The following is a 20,928-nucleotide window of genomic DNA, read 5'->3' as shown; positions in this document are numbered from 1 at the left end:
TTTATTAAATCGATTTTTAAGTTGCAGTATTGATGTAGTTGAAAAAGGAAGTTAAAATCTTTTCAGTATTAGTCATCATGTACTACCCTCCTGACATGATACTTTTGGCCATCATTATTGCCACTGCAGCAACTTTCAACCACACCGTTAACTTCCCCGTGAAAAAAAAAAAGTTAGACATATCCGAAGCCCTTTAAATAGTTCACCTTCAGACAAGTAGACAGCGACATTCACGCACACCTTAAAAATATGTATAAGATGCTGTGATATCACAGAATATATAACTTACGTGTAACCTGGACTGTGCTTACTGTAGTTTTCATACCTAGAATGGAGAGGCCCAGGCCAGCGATGCCGGCCATGTAGCAGACTCGTTTGTTGAACCAGGAACAGTCTGTGAGGGAGGCCACCACCATACGACTCACCACGTTGATCATGTAGGCCAGGGACATGCACCACGATACTTCAGCCTGTGTATAGCCTCGCAGTTTCATTATGATTGGTATTAATGGAATAATCTGATCATAGCCACTAGTCAACAGTGCAGATATGACAGCCAGAACCAAAACTCGCTTAGATCTGAGTGCCTTGAAATTCTCCTTTAAATTGTGAGTTGCTTTCTTCAGCTTTTCTCCCAGTGTCATGGTGGAGGTATTTCGGCATCTCAACTTTGTCACAGCCTGAGATGACCTTGCACTGTGCCACTCCACGGGGTGAAACACCATCGCAGCCACACAAATGTTTAGCGAGATGGCTCCTGTAATGGTAGTGGCACCCTTTTGGCCGAAATGGTCCTGAAGGAAGGTGATGAGGGGCGGACCCACTATTCCTCCCACGCCAATCCCACAGTGCAACACAGCAAAAGCTCTGCCACGCAGCCGCTTGAAGTAGAGTGGTAAGATGAGAGAACATGAGGCTAAAGAAACTCCACATCCAAGTCCTGAAACAAAGCAATGACATCAGTTTTCCTAAATAAACATGAAGAAAACAGTTGAAATGATATTATATCTTATGGAGCACAGTTATACTAATCCACAATGTCTTTGTTTTGAGTAATATTATACTTACCAATGCATATAGAATATGCAAAAAGGAGAGTATAAGCAGGCGAGGCAAAGGCTGATAAAACCATTCCCAGACCACACAGAACTCCACCAGTGAAGGTTATTTTGCGGTATCCCATCAGGTAAATGAACGAAGGCACAAGTGTAGATGAAAGGAACCCAAGGACTACAGACAGATTGAAGATCCAGGTGGTGAGTAGTGAGGACGTGCCCAGGTTGAGCAGAAAATCCGAGAACAGAATACCGGAGCATGCTTTGAGGGTGCCACCGATGCTCTGTTTGGTAAAGAAGCATTATTTAGAAAGTACAAACCATGAAGAGTGTGACTGAACAAGGAGGTGTCTGATGCTGAAAAGGGAGATAGGGCTGGTTGAGATCAGAAATGGATAATGTTCTTTTGATTAGTACCATGCATATTGTAATACATAGAGTTGCTACGGAAATTTTACCCTGAGGTTTAAGCTTTAGTTGAGAATGCTTTGAGTGACGGAGTCTTAAGCTGATCTGTCAGAGTGTCACTTTCTGGTATGGAGACTATTGTGCTGTATCTGACAGTGTGTGTTTGTGGGAGAAAGTACACAAGATACTACTGTAGTTTCAAGACTGTGGGCAGGCAATAAGTAAATCTGTTCATGACACCACTGTAAGTCATTTTGGTGTGATGAAAACACTGGTTCATATCGATGGCACTTCTGTCCAGGACTCTGTTGGTATGTTGTGAATATTATAAGACTTGACATGTGTGTTAACATGTAGGTAAGAGTTGTGAACCCGTTCCTGTTGCGCCTTTGATACCACTTCCTCTGTTTTAAACCCCTATCTGCCTGGTAACGTTTATACACGTCACACTCGGGCTGCTTTGGGGCCGCCAGGTAACGGCTGTACACGCAAATATCTTCCTGCCACCGTTTGAACTGGCTGCCATTTCATCTCGCCACCAAAAGGTGGGGACAGAGTCCCTCTATACCACACAGGAGAGAGTTAGTCTGTCCCTTTGCCACGTGTACAAATGCTTTTTTCAATTTCCTCTTTGTCTGATTCCATCCGTGCCACCTGTAGCCAATTGCATCATCCACCCCTGCCAAGCCTCTTTCCAAGGATACTAAGAAAGGGCTCAGTGATATTGCCATAAGGCATGCCTTGGATGCAACAGTGTCTAGTTTATTTACTAGTGGAATAACTTATCGCGATGACAGCAAAGCCATAGTCGGCGCCGTTGGCAGATGCTCGAACAAGTCCTCCTCTCATGCCACTCTCATGACGTAAATTAGTTCTCTTCCCCACGTCATTATTCATCAGCGCAACGACCATGAGGCCTGGGGATACTTTCATTTGCAAGAGGAAGAGTTGGTGAGTAAATTGGTTGTTAATTCGTTTCCCTAAGGTCTCTAATTTCCGAGATATTAAGGTTTAAAAACAAACAATTTTCCACGGTTTCTGAGCAAGTGCCTGTTGCGAGGTAACGACTTCCTTATATATCCCCCGGCGTTTGCCGGTTAAGCTCCATTTGCTAGTGATTGTGAATATAGCCGGTCCATTGTTAAAGACATCTTCAAGTCGATTAAGATATTCTAACCATTACTAATGTGTCAACTAGATGTCTTCAGGCAGTTCATCTGAAAAATATTTCAACCAAACTAGTTGTTTTACTTGGTTAGATTATACGTATACTGCTCATATATATATATATATATATATATATATATATATATATATATATACTCGCCATTCCCCTTTTATTGATAAGGGCTAAGGTGTTGCCCATGGGTAGGGGACTTTGGTTTTAGAGCATATAGCCCTTTATGCCCCCGCCATCTGCCCCTCTCCCGGTGACGACTTGAGGTGCCTGGAACCACTGTCTGACTCTCTTCTTCTTCATTTCTGCAACATTCGCGGCCTTTCATCTAACTTTCGCTCTGTTGAGCACCACCTCTCCTCCTCTAAACCTCACCTTCTTTTTCTAACGGAGACTCAGCTGTCTGAGGCAACTGACAGCAAACCCTTTTCTGTATCCTCCTACTTTCTCTATACTCATTTCAAAGCCAAAGGTGGCTGTTGTGTATACATACGCAACGACTTATCTTGCTCTCGTGTTCCTGAACTTGATTCTTCTGAATTCTCCACTCTCTGGCTTCGGCTTTCCTGTCATTCTCAGACTAAATATATCTGTGCTGTTTACTTATCCCCTAATTCTACTGACTATCAAAAATTCTTCGACTATCTTACTTCTACGATGGAACACATTCTGTCCATTTCTCCTTTCTCTGAAATCTCCATTCTTGGAGATTTCAATGTTCACCACCACCTTTGGCTCTCCTCTCCTTTCACGGATCCACCTGGTGAACAAGCCTACATCTTTTCTATCCTTAATGACCTAGAGCAGCTTGTACAGCACCCTACCCGTATCCCTGACCGCCTTGGAGAGAGCTCCAACATACTTGACCTCTTCCTCACAACTAATCCTTCTGCTTACTCTGTTAATCTTTTCTCTCCGTTGGGCTTCTCCGATCACAACCTTATTACCTTAACCTGTCCTATCGCTCCAGTACGGCCTGCGGACCCTCCAGGGAAACGTCGTCTCTGGCATTTTGGAGCCGCGGACTGGGAGGCCCTCAGGCAGTACTTCTTTGATTTTCCCTGGAATGATTATTGCTTCCATGGCCGGGAGCCATCTGAGTGTGCCTTGCGCATTACGGAGGTTATTCTCTCGGGCATGGAAGCATACATTCCTTTCTCATATCCTTTGACTAACGCAAGAAAGCCTTGGTTTAATCACGCTTGTTCTAATGCTGTCCGCAACAAGGAGAAGGCCTACAAAAGGTACCGGAGCCAACCCACCCCTGAATCACATAATCTTTACGTTTCTGCCCGGAATCGTGCTAAGTCTGTTCTTCGCTCTACTAAAAATAATTTCATCCATACTAAATGCTCTCAACTCTCCAACTCGAATTCTTCCCGCTCCTTCTGGCACCTTGCCAAAAATCTTTCTAACAACTTTACCTCATCATCCTTCCCTCCTCTTTTCTACTCTGATGGTTCTGTAGCTATTTCTTCTACTGATAAAGCAGATCTCTTCACACAGACTTTCTCCTCCAATTCCACCTTAGACGATTCCGGTGCTGTTCCTCCATCACTTCCCCCCTCTGACTTCCTCATGGCTGACATTAAAATTTCTTCAGTTGATGTATTTTCTGCCATTACTGGCCTCAGTACTAACAAGGCATGTGGGCCTGATGGGGTCCCTCCTGTTGTTCTCAAAAACTGTGCTTCTGTGCTTACACCCTGCCTAGGCAAACTATTTCGCCTTTGTCTGTCAACTTGTACCTTCCCTTCTTGCTGGAAGTTTGCTCTCATTCAGCCAGTCCCAAAGAAAGGTGACCACTCCCAACCCTCCAACTATCGTCCAATTGCTTTAACGTCCTGTATTTCAAAAGTTTTCGAGTCAATTCTTAATAGAAAAATTTTAAGGCATCTTTCCTATCACAACCTTCTTTCCGATCGTCAGTATGGGTTCCGTCAGGGACGCTCCACTGGCGATCTTCTCACCTACCTTTCAGACTCCTGGTCATCCTCCTTTCGGGACTTTGGCGAAAGCTTTGCCATTGCACTTGACATCTCAAAGGCTTTCGATCGAGTCTGGCATAAATCTTTAATTTCCAAACTGCCCTCCTACGGTTTCTATCCTTCTATCTGTGCCTTCATCGCTAGCTTCCTTTCTGGTCGTTCTATAGCTGCTGTCGTAGACGGCCATCGTTCTTCTCCTAGATCTATCAACAGTGGTGTTCCTCAGGGCTCTGTCCTATCACCAACTCTCTTCCTTTTATTCATCAATGATCTTCTAAGCTGTACATCTAACCCTATCCACTCATACGCTGATGACTCCACCCTTCACCTTTCCATTCGGTTCCCGCAACGCCCATCTCAACAGTTACTTCAAGAAACAAGGGCTGAGGCTATGGCACACCTAATGTCTGACTTGGCTCATATCTCTGACTGGGGTAAAAATAATATGGTTGTCTTTAATGCATCTAAGACTCAGTTCTTACACCTATCAACCCGACAAAATCTTCCACAGGTATACCCACTAATGTTTAATAATATTCCGATTAATCCTGCATCATCCTTGAACATGCTTGGGGTTTCATTTACTCGGGACTTATCTTGGAAAGATCATATTACATCTCTTGTAAAATCTGCTTCCAAGAGATTGGGTGTGCTAAGCCGACTCCGCCCTTTCTTTACCCCTGCACAATTGTTGACTCTATACAGGGGTTTTATCCGCCCCTGTGTGGAGTACAACTCTCATGTGTGGGGAGGCTCCCCACATACAGCTCTTCTCAATAGGGTGGAGTCAAAGGCTTTTCATCTCATTAACTCTCCTCCTCTTACTGACTCCCTTCAACCTCTGTCTCTTCGCCGCACTGTTGCATCTTTATCTCTTTTCTATCGCTACTTTAATGGTCACTGCTCCTCTGAACTGTCTGCTTGCATTCCTCCACCTCTACGACGGGCGCGTAGCACCCGTCTGGCAGCAAACTCTCATCCCTTTTCTGTCCAACTCTCTAATGCAAGAGTTAACCGTTACTCCCAGTCTTTCATTTATGCAACAGGTCAGCTCTGGAACTGTCTCCCTCTGTCTGTATTTCCTTCTGCCTATGATCTCCAGTCTTTCAAACGTAGTGTGTCCAGGTATCTCAAAATGATCGGATCTTGAATTTGGCTCTCTATTGTATTTTGTTTTTCTCTTGGAGGGAACTGTTACTGCGGGCTCATGGCCTTTGGTTCCTTCTTCCTCGCACAAAAAAAAAAAAAAAAAAAAAAAATGACTGGATGCCCTTCCTTATGTTTACCAGTGACCCTTGGGTGGACTCCAAACTCTTACCCTTTGGTCAGAGAACTCTAATACACTGAGCCACGGCTGCTACAACCATCTAGGTGATATGAGAGAGGTACCTCTCCTGGCAAAGCAGCTTACCCATGTGCAGTGCGAACTCACGACTCTGCAGTCACGATTCACATGCTCTTCCACTGAGCCACCGTGCCCCCAAAGTGGGCTAGTCGGTTTTGAAATTCATCTCGTAAATCACCTAATTTAATTACATCTCGGTAAATCTTATTTAATTACATCTTTTGCGGAGCCATTTATAATGTCGCAGTATTTACATGATATACCTTAATTTTTCTAAACAAAGGGGAAGAATCCAGGTACTCGTAAAACTTTACCTAGACGTGTTTTGATTTGCACCAAGAATTCAAAATTTCCCACGTATCAAGGCCATCTGATGCACTTTGTAAGACCCAGTTCCGAAATTAATCTGTGCAAATAACATCATCATCAACATCATCATCCGGACCTCCTTTCCCACCCAAGGGCAGGGTGAGGAGTACCAACGTCCAGATAGAACAAACTTGCCCAATCCAATGGGCCAGGCTTCCACTCACTCATCATTCAAGCCCCCGGAATCCTGGCTCTATCGGATACGCCAAAAACATTCGCCACATTCTGTAGCTTCACACAAACGTATCCAGTTGAGTCAATCCGGACGCTGCCACGTTCACAAAGGGTGCCAAAATCCCTGATCATGCACATCTCCTCACAACATTCATCCAGCCAGCTCGGTCTCTTGTCAGTTCCCTAGCCTCACCGACTTCCAAACCTATCTTCCTCACACACTCATCCACTATATCTCTCCACCTTCTCCTTGGCCTGCCTCGCCTCCTCCCTCCTTCAAATTCGCTCAGATACACCTTTTTCACCACTCTATTGTTATCCATTCTCTCCACATGACCATACCATCTCAGTACACTCTTTTCGATTCTGATGTCCACCGACTTCCTCACTCCACACCATTCACGAATCACATTATTTCGTATCCTATCCACCCTCTGTACTCCACATACCTTCCTCAGCAGTCTCATCTCCAATGCTATTACTCTTGACTTTTCATTTTCATGCCACACCATAGTCTTACATCCATATGTTAAAGTTGACACTAACACTCCCTGATGTAAGCCTCGTGCAGCTCCAACACTCAAGCCTCTGTTTCTTATCAAGGCCTTCATTGCACCAGCTATTTTTCATCCTTGTGTCACTCTACTTTCAACTTCTTTTGCACATTTTCCTCTCTTTTCTATCACTGTACCCAAGCATTAGAACTCTCTCACGAATTCCAGTCTCTCTTCATTCACTGTAACATCACACTGGGAGTCCCCTTCTCTCTCAGTAACCATCACTTTACTGTTTTCTACACTTACTCTCAAGGCACGACGCTCACAGACATCAGTGAATCTCTGTACTAGCCTATAAGTTCTTGTCCGGTACTTCCAAGCAGTACTGCATCATCAGCATACAACAAATTTGAGATACTCCATCCATCACCATACATTACCAACGCCATCCTTCTCTTCACTACTCGTGTTTTTACTTCTCTCATAACCCTATCCATAAACATATTGAACAACCATGGGGACATCACACAACCTTGTCGCATGCCCACACCGATTGTGAACCATTCACTCAGATGACCATCAACCTTTACACATGCTTCGCTTCCATCATAAAAACTCTTGACAGCACCTAACAGCTTACCATCTACACCATACATGTGCAAAACTTTCCACAATCCTTCTCTGTCTACTTTGTCGTATGCTTTTCCCAGATCCATGAATGCCATAAACACCTTATGGTCCTTCTCACAAGCCTTCTCTGCTATCTGTCTCACTGCAAATACTTTTTTTTTTTTTCTTCTTTTTTTTATGCGAGGAAGAAGGAACCAAAGGCCATGAGCCCGCAGTAACAGTTCCCTCCAAGAGAAAAACAAAATACAATAGAGAGCCAAATTCAAGATCCGATCATTTTGAGATGCCTGGACACACTGCGTTTGAAAGACTGGAGATCATAGGCAGCAGGAAATACAGATAGAGGGAGACAGTTCCTCTGCAACTCCTAAAGCCACCCTGTTCATCACTCACTGGGACTTCTGATATCTCTCTTACTTTCTCTAGAATAATTCTTCCATATACCTTCCCTACCACACTCAATAAAATTATGCCACGATAATTCTTGCACTCACTTCGCTCACCTTATTTTTTGTACAGGGGTACAATCACAGGCTCTTTCCACTCTGCAGGCACCGTTTCACTTATCCATGTCTTCTTACGTATCTCCAACAAGCACTTCATTCCACACTCTCCGCTACACCAAAGCATCTCTGCATACACCTCATCAACCCCAGCTGCTTTCCCATTTTTCAGCCGCCTCACAGCACTCTTCACCTGTGCGAGTGTCACGTCTCCTGGCACTGCATTCCTTCTCTGCACACGTCCAAAACCAATCATGCTTACATCCGCTCTGCTCTCTCTATTCCCATTCATCAGGCTTTCAATATGTTCTTCCCATCTGGTCCTTACTTCATCTCCATGGGTTAATAACCTACCACCTGCATCCTTCACACCATCACATGGCCAACGGCCATACCACGTTGAGTACACCGCTTCCCGTCCGATCAGCGAGGTTAAGCAACGTTGGGTCTGGTTAGTACTTGGATGGGTGACCGCCTGGGAACACCAGAAGCTGTTGGCATCCCTACGTGTCAGGTGGGGTTGGTGGAGGGTTAGTGCCCCTCCCTGTAAAACAATTAACTCTAAGCCATTGGCCACCCCGTTTGGATACATGGCGTCTGGCAATGAATGAATGAATTCTACATTTCCGCACCTCTTTCCAGAATAACTTCCTATTTTCAGAGTAGTTCGCATTCATTTTTCTTCCCAGATCATCATTTATCTCCTTTTTTCTCCTCTTCACTGTCCTCTTTACGTGCCTCTTACTCTCAATATACTCAGTTATTTCAACTGAACCCCTATCCTGTAACCACTTTAGCCACTTCTTTCTCTTTTCCTCCACCTGTTCCTCAACCTCCTCATCCCACCATGCCGTTCCTTTCATCTCTGTTGATACTCTTGCCACACCACACACCACTTTAGCTTTCCTAACTACGCAGTCCCTATATGCATTCCACAGGCTGTCCAGATCCATTTCATTCCAGTTCACTGATTCTAACTCCTCCTCTATTTTGGTACTGTAGTATCTGCCATTTCTTTGATTCTGAGCTTCTCAGTTTTCAGTCTTTCTCCCTGACTGCTCCTCTCTCTCTTGATCCACCTCACTCCTCTCAGCTTGATCTTGCATACCACAATCTTATGATCTGACAGACCTCCACATCGTCCTCTCACGGCCCTCGTATCAGTAACCATGTCCGTCATCGACCTCTCTACGAGCACGTAATCAATCAGGCTTCTTTCAACACGATCCCCGTTTCCTCTTTACCATGTATTATTATGTGCATCTTGATGTTTAAAATACGAGTTACAAATGCACAACCTCCTCTCCTGACACATATCCTTTAGTCACTTCCCATTATCATTTTCTCCTGGTACTCCATAGCAACCCATTATGTCACCCTCGGACCAATGCCTACTCTTCCGTTCATATCTCCCATCACGATCACTTTTATAGCTCCTGGGCATTTCTCCCACTACTTCACCCAGTTCATCCCAAAACCTGTCTTTCTCTCTCTCACTCCTGTCCTCACACGGTGCATATGCTACAATCACTACCACTTTCACCTTCTCAGACTTGAACTTGACATACATACAGTACACCTCGAGCTGACACATTTTTAGTCTTTCAGTCCACTCTGCCATACCTTATTCATCAACAAAGCAACTCCTTCCTTGCATCTTCCTCGCCCATTCATTCCCGATATTACACATTTCACACCCTCTCACTCCTCCACTTCACACCCTTTCATCTTCGTTTCACACAATGCCATCACAGCATATCTCACACTCTTGAACACATTCACCACTTCCACCCTCTTGCTCTCCCCATTCACACCTCTCACATTCCACATGGCCACGCGAGTCTGCCCATTTGGTTGGGGCCCTGGGCAGGTATTGGGCCCTCCGAGGCTCTCTGAAACGACTGCCATGATTAAGTGATTTTGGATAGGGGAATCTGGGTGACACTTAACCCTGCCAGAAACCCCGGTTATATGGTTACCACCCACCGTAGTAAGTGGTTTCCTGGGTAAAGGAAACCATTTGGCTTGTCACTTAGTGTAGAGCTCATATGGCATCACTCTACACTGAGTGAGTGGATGGCGGGAGCCTCCATCCACCACAAGGGTGCCCCATCCACCACAATATAATATTTTATTTGGGCAAACATCGTCAAATGGTTGTTGCAACTCTATCTATCTATATACCTAGGCTGCTTTCCCCAAGGAAAGGGAGGTAGCCGAGACTGGACGACATACTCCCCATTACTCATCGATTCAAACACATTCATTTGCATCTTAGTCCCAAAGGGGAGAAGGAGCATATCCTCACCGCATCACACCGCACAAGGGTCAACTGCGCAATGCAATCAGTGACATCCGCAGCTGGGCCCGACAGCAGAGCTGGTTTACTCCTGCCATATCATAATAGACCCATCCCCTTACCCGCACCTGACCTGATTAGCTGATCAGACCAAATGCAGGAGAATATCCCCTCAGGGCTGCGTCATCATTTATTCATTCACAATTTCTCTCCAATTACTTCTGTCATGCACAGCCACTCTTCCTTGCTCAACAGACATCCCTCTCGCATCCAGCGCTCTCTTCACACTGTCCATCCATCCTATTCGTGGTCTCCCTCTCAGCCTTACACCTCTCACATCAGACCTAGTTACCTTTTTCACCAATCGCTCATTATCCATTCTCTCCATATGCCCAAACCATCGCAACACCCTCTGCTCAACTCTACCAGCCATCTCCCGAACAACTCCAGTTCTCCTTGCAGTTCATCATTTCGCACTTGATCCATACGCGTCAATCCACACATACTCCTCAGACACCTCATCTCCATTACATTCAAACTTTTCCTCTCTGCTACACCCATATTCCATATTTCAGCCTCATATAACACAGTCGGTACCACAACACCCTCATACAGCCTTCTCTTTACATCCATTCTAAGTGAACGATATCTAAACACTTTTTCATTCCTCCCAGCACCTTACCTACTTCATTCATACTAAACTTCACTTCTGCATCTATTCTTCCATCCACAGCAACATGTGACCCTAAATATTTAAAACACTCTACCTCCTCAAGCAACTCACCATTCAAAACTATATTCATCCGCCTACCATTTACCATCCTTGTACACTTCATCACTTTACTCTTATTCTCATTTACTTTCAATTTCCTCCTTTCACACGCCCTTCCAAACTCCTCTACCAACTGTCTCAATCTCTCCTCTGAATCAGCCACCAGTGCAGTATCATCTGCAAACAGCAGCTGCTTCAGATTCCACTCTCCACCATCAACATTCACCAGACTCAGACCTCCACCTAAAACTCTTGCATTCACCTCCCTTACAACACCATCCATATAAATATTAAACAACCAAGGCGACATCACACATCCCTGTCGCAGCCCCACTTTCACGGGAAACCAATCACTCACAGCATTACCCACTCTTACACACGCTCTACTATTTACATAAAAACTTTTCATCCCTTTTAGTAACCTACCATCAAGTCAATACAATCTTAAAACAGTCCACAAAGCCTCCCTATCAGTTCTATCGTATGCTTTCTCTAAATCCATGAATGCCCGAAACACATCCTTGCCTTTCGCTAAATACTTTTCACACACTTGTCTCACAGCGAACACCTGATCCATGCAACCCCTACCTCTCCTAAAGCCACACTGCAACTCATATTATAAAAATATTTTTAAATAGATCAGTAATAATGAATGCACTCTGACAACAAGTCAGTTGCCAACTTTCAAAAACTTAAGGCTCGCCTCTTCCCAGAACAGATGGAATAAGTTCTAGTTAGTGTTCCATTCTCCATCCTCGTCACATGACCAAACCATCTCAGAGTAATCTCTTAACGCATTCAGTAACACCCACTTTAACACCAAGGCCACTTCACTTCTTCATTTGTCTGTCTCTCCATGTAACTCCACATATGCCTTTCAAATAACTCATCTGTCATGCAGACATTTATCCTGCCATTTCAAACCAACTTTAGTTAGGAATTGTCTACACTGGGCAACATTATTTATCTATAATGAAGATACGTTTTTCAGCTTATAATTATCTGACAATATTAACCTAGATGTGGAAAAAGGAGGTATAGAAGGATGAAATGATTGATAGGAATATATATATATATATATATATATATATATATATATATATATATATATATATATAGATATATATATATATATATACATATATATATATATATATATATATATATATATATATATATATAGAGAGAGAGAGAGAGAGAGAGAGAGAGAGAGAGAGAGAGAGAGATAGAGAGATAGATATATATATGCCGATATCATCAAAGAAAGGGAAAGACGTAAATGTCCGGAGCACGTTCCCTCCTGAAGATGTGATTACACGAAAGGTCTCGGGACATTTTCTTGTTTACTTTTCCTCTGCAAGATTACCGTTATACATGATTCTCAGGCAAAGGTACTGACCGAGACATAGCCTAACCATACTGAAATCTAACCACGCCAAACGTATCTAAATCTAACTCCACCATACTAAAACCTAATGTAACCAAAGTAGATGCAACCAAATCTAAGCTAGCCATACCTTAACCTCAACCTGCGATGCCAAATGTAAGCAGATCTGAACTAATCACACTAAAACGTAATGTAACCACGCCAAACGTAACCAGATCTAAGCTAACCACACTAAAACCTTACCTACCCACGCCAAATGTAACCAGATCTAAGCTAACCACACTAAAACCTTAAGTAACCACGTCAAATGTAACAAAATCTAAGCTAACCATATTAAAACATTAATTAACCACGCCGAATCTTACCAAATCTAAGATAAACAAACCTAAGGAAATCTCATTTAACCAGTTCCCACAAAACACATCTAACTTGCCTGTCAACTTTATCTGGCCAAATCAACCATATTTTAACACCTAACCTGTCCTAACCTAACCTAACCAAGCCTAATCCAGCCTAGCATAACACAGGCCAAAGGGATGCAGGTAAAGCCACTAACCATGACGGTGAAGGTGCCCAGCATGACCAAGTAACCCCAGCCTCCGTCAGGTGCATCAACCTCGTCATTAAGGCTTGGCTGCGTCTCTGGCCCACTGTCTTCCCCTTCAGGTTTTCTTGTAGGTAGTTTGTTTGTTTCCTTCACACACTGGACACCTGCCTCACTGTTCTGGTGTTTAAACTTCCTGTTTTGTTGTAAACTAGCTTGGCGTAAAGAACCTGTAGACTCTTTCTCCAGTTCTTTCTCGCTGAAGTAATTGGTGTAATAATTATGGGTGAAACACTCCATTTGATCAGATGGATCTTTCTCACCGTGTCTGCCCTGACAGGGATTGTTGTTCCTTCCTTGTTCTGATGGATATGTTTCATTACTGACCGAGAATTCTTCATTTACATAACCTCCATTCCTATATCGTGTTCCCACAATAGGGATCTGGCACACTTCAGTCGACCCGTAAGTTGTCCACCTCATCGTGAAAGGGTGCCTAGTGGGTGCAAATTTGCCTTTCCTCTGTACTGCTGTGGAGTGAGGGTCCTCTTACACGGGGTTGCCAAGAGACACTGCGGCCAAACCGAGGCACACAGCCCTCGAATACTGCGTAAATGCATCATAAGTAGGCTGAACATTAAAATCTGTCCGTGGTCTCCTTATTGACCGTAGAAGTACACTGCAGCTCATGAACAGGATCCTTTGGTCCCTCTAGGCCTGTGTAAGCCTATAAACCTTTCAGTGTATCAGTAGTGTTAAAAATCCAGACTTAGAAGATGATTGATGCTTTAGTATGAAAGTATGGCATAACCTTTGATGATGGGCAGCATTTACTTATTTAAATAGAATGTAATACAAGTTATGCTTCAATCAAAGTCACAAATATGATATAAAATATTTTTTATTTCACAGACGCTTCAATATAGTCATTAAGTGCCAGAGTTTTCCACCTTTTTTTTTTTTTTAATGTAAACTGCAGTGTGTGTCAGGCACTTGGTATACACCATACTCTGCAGGTACAGTCAGCATCAAAAGTACTGTCTCTATCTCCAGCTTTTCTTCCCATGAATTTCGAAAATAAATGGGGGTAATGAGAGGCATGTAACACTGATAACTTTTTGGGCCACAGATATTTTCATCAGTGTGGGTTGCTGTGGATTTTCACTACTAATATTCAGAGTCCATGACGATAAAAGCAGGACAGCCGACAGGACTTTTGATGCTGATTGTACATACATGAATACATTCATACAGCTTTGTAAGACAATTTTCCATATCTGCATCACAGACTTTTTTTCTTTCTTTTTCCTTTTTAGCTAATGGCTGCTTTCCAGGCTGCACAGTTTCATACAGCCTTCAAATCCTGACGTCCTCTCTCTGCCTTTCATCCCATGTCTTCCTTGGCTGGGATAAATATAAATTAATAAATAAGTAAAAATACGTTCAACTCCCTATCGTACGCATGAGTTTTTTTTGCAGGAAGATTGGGGAACGAAGTGTGCAGAATCCGAGTCTCCAGTTAATCCTACAAAAAGAATGATTTCTTAGTTACGAGAGCACAAATGATCGTCCTTATAACACGGAAGAGAACATGCAGAACCTTCCCATCTCTCTAGCTCCTCCTCCAAAGAACAAATCGCAAGTTATGACAGCAAATGCATCTTAAATATGTTTGAAAATCCCCGCCAGTTTGTTCTGTTGGCTTATGTGTAGTGACGAAGGGAAACAAGTTGTAGGCTGCCTTCATGGATTTAGAGAAATTATACCGTATAAGAGGGTAGATGGACAGGGAATGTGGAAGGAGTAATAGGGAATGTGGAAGAGGTAATAGATAGTGAATGTGGAAGGAGAAATAAATGAAATGTGAAAGGAGTAATAGGGAATGTGGAAGGAGTAATAGATAGAATGTGGAAGGAGTAACATAAAGTAACAGGAAAGAAAGGGAGAAGTAGGGAGAGAGAAGGGTAGACATAGAATGATAAATATGAAGGGAGAAGTAAGCAGCGCTACGTTAGGTGAGTGGATGATGGTCGCCACCACCTACAACCATAAAATAGGTTGAGAGATTTCAAAATATTAATGTAAGTCACCATTGCACAGTTTTGAGAGATGCCAAACGAAGAGGGATCTGATAAGATTGGATGTGTTTAATTTGTGGCAAATATCTGGCTTAGTTTAGCCAGCACGAAAATGTTAAATTCAGAGTCACGAGACGAGGTATGTGAGACAGTGCAGGATGTTCTGTCAAAGCTCTCTCTCTCTCTCTCTCTCTCTCTCTCTCTCTCTGGTGATCTTTCTTGTTAGCGGCGTAGTTCATTTAGGTGCTTTGACGTTTTATTTGGGCGAGGAATAAAAATCAGTTGGACGACACATTCAACTTTATTTAGGCGCTAAGTTTAAATAGAGTAATGGGCGCCGATTTTTTTTTTTTTTTTTTTTACGCAAGGAAGATGAACCAAAGGCTAGGAGCCTGCAAACAGTTCCTTCCAAGAAAAGCCAAATACAATACACCAGAGAGCCGAAATCAAGATTCGTTCATTTCGAGATGCCTGGACACACTGCGTCTGACAGACTGGAGATCATAGGAAGTAGGAAATACAGACAGAGGGAGACAGTTCCAGAATTGACCTGTTGCATAAATGAAGGACCGGGAATAATGGTTAAAAAGTTGCACAGAAAAGGGATGAGAGTTTGTTGCTAGATGGGTGCAGCGAGCCCGTCGTAGACGTAGAGGGATGCAAGCAGACAGTTCAGAGGAGCAGTGACCATTAAAGTAGCGGTAGAAAAGAGATAAAAATGCAACTGTGCGGCGAAGAGACAGAGGTTGAAGGGAGCCAGTAAGAGGTGAGTTATTGAGACAAAAAGACTTTGACTTCACCATATTCAGAAGAGCTGTATGTGGGGAGCCTCCCCGCACATGAGAGTTGTCCTCTACACAGGGGCGAGTAAAACCCGTGTACAACAACTGTGCAGGGGTAAAGAAGGTACGGAGTCAGCTTAGCACACCTAATCTCTTGGAAGTAGATTTTACAAGAGATGTGATATGAGCTTTCCAAGATAAGTCCTGAGAGAATGAAACCCCAAGCACGTTCAAGGAAGATGCAGGATTGAGCTGGATATTATAAAATATTAGTGGGTACTCCAGTGGAAGATTTCGTCGGGTTGATAGGTGTAAGAACTAAGTCTTTCATGCATTAAAAACAACAAGATTACTTTTACCCCAATCAGAGATACAAGCCAAGTCAGACATTAGGTGTGCCAATACCTCATCCCTTGATTGTTGAAGTAACTGCTGAGATGGACGTTGCAGGCACCGAACGGAAAGGTGAAGGATGGTATCATCAGCGTATGAGTGGATAGGGTTAGATGTACATGTCTCAAAGGTCATTGATGAATAAAAGGAAGAGAGTTAGCGATAGGCCAGAGCACTGAGGAACACCAATGTTGATAGATCTAGGAGAAGAACGGCGACCGTCTGCAATAGCGGCTATAAAACGACCAGAAAGGAAGCTATCTATAAAGGCACAGATAGAAGGATAGAAACCGTAAGAGAACAGTTTGGAAATTAAAGATTTATGCCAAACTCGATCGAAAGCCTTTGAGATGTCAAGTGCAATGGCAAAGTTTTCGCCAAAGTCCCGAAAGGTAGGTGAGATGATCGCCAGTGGAGCGTCTCTGACGGAAATAATACTGACAGTCAGAAAGAAGGTTGTGATAGGAAAGATTCTTTGAAATTTTTCTGTTAAGAATAGACTCGAAAACTTTTGAGACACAGGATGTTAGAGCAACTGGGCGATAGTTAGTGGGTTGGGAATGATCACCCTTCTTTGGGACTGGTTGAATGAGGGCAAGCTTCCAGCAAGATGGATGGTGGTCGTGCTCGCTGACGGTTAATTATTACTCTACTGTATTTATAGGTATTATCAGCAAGGAGATATTTGTATTTTTCAGTTTTATGTAATATTATTTAGAGGTACTTACTACAGCTCTATATGAAGTAGTACTGTATGTAGTATTCCCCCAGCACTGCAATCACCACCAGACGCCAGACAGAACTAAACACTAGCGGTAGAAGGAGTGAGACAGGCGTAGTTCATGATGTATAGAGTGATCAAAGAAAAACAAGAGTGATACGACAAATATTGCTGGACGCTGTTTAGTGACAGGGGTCGGCCTACCATCACCTTTGTCTCTGAGTCACTTAACTTACTGTATCCATCAGAAAACTAGTCCAAACTAGTCCCCAGGGCAGCTCCAGCAATCTTATCTGTATCTGACAAGATGCAAGGCGATATTACTTGATCATACCTTAATTGTAAGAACATTTTTAGGCCCTATTCAGGCTCCTTTTTGTCCCCTTTTAGTTCCTTTTTGTGCGTCATGTCCCAGCCAGCCCAGTACCCGTCAGCTAGACCACCCCTAAACTGCCATATTGTAGGATTTGATCTCTTATGCGACTTTTGTTCACAGCCTCCACAGTCTTATATATATATATATATATATATATATATATATATATATATATATATATATATATATATATATATATATATAGACAGATAGATAGATAGATATAGATACATACTGCCTCAGGAGATATAAAGGTGAGGTTAGTCACTTACCTAATTATGATTATATATGAGTGTGTTGTCCCAGATGACTGGTTGAGGAGTGTAATTGTAAATGTATACAAAGTAAGGGTGATGCCCTTGAAAGAGGAAATTATAGAGGTATAAAGCTTTTAGATCAGATAACGAAGGGTAATGGAGAGAGTTCTAGACGGTATGATTAGAGAAAGAATGAATATTGATGAGATGCAGTTTCGGTTTATGCTAGGCAGAGGGACCACTGATGCCATATTCATTGCTCGACGGCTTCAGGAAAAATGTACTTGGAAGAAAAGGGCTCTGTATTTTGTTTCTGTTGATTTGGAAAAGGCCTTTGACAGACTCCCTAGAGAGGTGGTGAAGTGGGTAATGAGAAAGCTTGGCTTGGAGGAGTGGCTGGTTAGGGTGGTTATGGCCATGTATGTGGGTGCTCCCACCCAGGTAAGAGTGAATGGAGAATTGAGTGATGAGTTTTCCGTGAATGTTGGAGTGCATCAGGGGTCAGTTTTGAGTCCCATGTTGTTTATCATGGTACTTGAAGCCCTCTCACGTGACTTCAGAAACGGATTCCCGTGGGAGATGTATGCTGATGATTTGGTGTTGACTGCAGAAAATGAAAGGGAGGCGGAGGAAACATTTAGGAAGTGGAGAGATGATATGGGGCACAAGGACTTAAGAGTAAATGCAGATAAAACAAAAGTTATGATATCTAGGGTTGGTGGCGGTACTGTCAGAGACAAGGGAGAGTGGCCATGTGCAGTTTGCCACAAGGGCGTGGGAAGTAATTCTATCTTGTGCACTGTTTGTGATAAATGGGTGCACAAGAGATGTAGTGGTATCAGAGGTAGACTGCGAGATAATGCTGATTTTATGTGTGCAGCGTGTCGGGGAGAGCTGGTGGAGATTGTCAGGTGTGAAAGGATTGAACTTGCTGGTGAGTCTCTTGAGTGTGTGGAAGAGTTTTGTTATTTGGGAGACATTTATTGTGCTGGAGGTAGGGCTGGAGCTAGCTCTGTGGCTAGGGTGAGATGTGGTTGGAATAAGTTGAGGTAGCTGTTGCCTCTCCTGACATTGAGAGGACTCTCCCTAGTGCTAAAGGGTCTTTGTATGTAGCATGTGTTAGCAGTGTGATGCTGTATGGTAGTGAGATCTGGGCAGTAAAGGAAAAGGATATTCGCAGGCTCAAACGCACAGAAATGACAATTATTAGGTGGATGTGCAGTCCGTCCCCACGTGCAAGGCCTGGGGGGCTGGGTTTACGATGGAAAAGCTGAGAGGTAGGATGGAACTGGAGTGTATTGGTGCTGTGATGAGGACAGGTAGATTGATGTGGTTTGGACATGTGGAGAGGATGGAGGATGATAATTGGGTGCAGAAGGTGATAAGTGTTAATATTGGGAGTGGGGTTGCGAGGGGTATACCGAGAAAGACGTGGGACGAGTTCATTAAGTGTGACCTCAGGGTTAAGGAACTGAACAGGGAGGCTGCCATAGATCGTGCAGCATGGAGAGCCGCCCTTATGTGGCCAAGGCCGACGCATCTAAGCATGTTGGAGCCTTCAAAAAACAAAACGAAACGATATATATATATATATATATATATATATATATATATAAATATATATAAATATATATATATATTTGATCGATAATGAATGGAGGAAGGAAAAACAAAAGGGAAAAAAAAAAATTCCCTGTGCCTAAAGGCATCCTCCATTCATAAAATACCCATAACAACTGGACTTGAACTGAAGCAGATCAATGTTTGTGGGAAACAACTCCCAGGAAGCGAATTCCAGAGAGTAGTAGTTCTGGGGATAAATGAATTTTGATAAGCAGAGGTTCTGGATTGCGGGGGAGAGAGTGTGAGTTCATGGGCGCTCCCAGCTGCCCGAGTATTTCGGGAGAAAATGTGAAGGGGAGGAACAATTGAAGCCAGTTTGTCTGAACACTTACGGTAAAAATATCTATAAAATAATGCTAAAGAAGCAACATCTCTGCGTACTGATAATGGAGGAAGGTCTTGCGTGATGGCAGAATTATTGATTAATCCAATGGCTTTATTCTGAATTTTGTCCAACTGCCTCAATGGAACCTCTCCACATCTACTCCACAGTAGCGAACAGTATTCGATCTGAGAACGCACATGACTTTTGTATATTGTGGCCATCTGCTCGTCAGTGAAGAACTCACGAACTCTGTACATAAGTCCCAATTTTTTGGAAGCATTTTTAGCAAGAGATTTAACATAAGCTGTCCAGCTTAGGTTGAGGTTTAGAGTAACACCTAGGATATCAATTGTAGTGGATATGGGAATATTGACATCATTTAAATTTTATGTGAGAATCTGAGGGATTCTTTCTGTTGGAGAAATTAATGTATTTAGTTTTCTGAGCATTAAATGAGACCAGAGTTCTGTGACCCCATTGATTAATTTTAGAAAGGTCGTGGTTCAGAGAAACAGCTGTGTAGATTTGGGAATTTAATATATCAAATTGTGTAAAGGAGGTACTAAATGTGAAAGAACTATGAAGGGTCGAGTCATGAGCATAAGAGTGTATTGGGTTATGAGTGACAGATTGGAGGTCATTGATATGAATGAGAAAGAGGGTTGGTGCCAAAACTGATCCCTGAGGTACGCCAGCATTTATGGAATGAAACTGAGAATAAATACCATCTACCATGACCCGTATTTTTCTATTATGAAGGTAAGAAGAAATTAGAGGAACCAGTGATGCAAGGCCAGAGTGTGACATCTTAGACAATATATATATATATATATATATATATATATATATATATATATATATATATGGCCGTGGTAGTGTCTTTATAGTAGAAAAATATCCAACTCTTGGACTCGAACCATGGCGCGGAAAACTGTGGCACTGCCACTTTGGCATTCTACCAACCATACCAACAGGCATCTACATGAACAGTGTACATGAGGACACTGAGCTATGATGCCCAAAATACAGTCGCTAAGAAACGGTTGCAATGGAATCTTGTAAGTTGCATAATACATCTTTACATCCTGACGTTCTCCTGTACGGTATTCATATCACTTTACTATTGACATAATTTCCATCAAAAATATACAAAGACGATATTGAGGTATAATGTGCAAAAACAAATCGCTAAAAACATGATGTAAGCAGCTCCTCAAAGCCACAT

The 20,928-nt window shown here is 42.9% G+C and overlaps 1 protein-coding gene and 1 non-coding gene across 2 annotated transcripts in view; one reads left to right on the top strand and one right to left on the bottom strand.

The window, feature by feature from the left end:
- The window catches only part of LOC145415343 (monocarboxylate transporter 12-B-like), a 17,956-nt gene extending 4,325 nt beyond the window's left edge, over positions 1-13,631 (bottom strand). The window contains exons 1-3 of the mRNA XM_080284619.1: positions 13,161-13,631; positions 1,069-1,339; positions 312-940 (exon numbers count right to left, since the gene is read on the bottom strand). Of these exons, the coding sequence (XP_080140745.1) occupies positions 312-940; positions 1,069-1,339; positions 13,161-13,631 (1,371 nt within the window). The remainder of the gene's footprint in view (positions 1-311; positions 941-1,068; positions 1,340-13,160) is intronic.
- On the top strand, positions 8,528-8,646 carry LOC145415485 (5S ribosomal RNA). Its single transcript, XR_013900086.1, has one exon. It is a non-coding gene; the product is annotated as a 5S ribosomal RNA (ribosomal RNA).
- Positions 13,632-20,928: the final 7,297 nt, after the last annotated feature.

The sequence above is a fragment of the Coenobita brevimanus genome, chromosome 102, assembly GCF_032717465.1.
Source record: "Coenobita brevimanus isolate Jiangsu-jjx chromosome 102, ASM3271746v2, whole genome shotgun sequence".
NCBI classification, from domain to species: domain Eukaryota; kingdom Metazoa; phylum Arthropoda; class Malacostraca; order Decapoda; family Coenobitidae; genus Coenobita; species Coenobita brevimanus.
The sequence above is the reverse complement of the archived record's forward strand: the minus strand, read 5'-3'. Positions and strand labels throughout refer to the sequence as shown.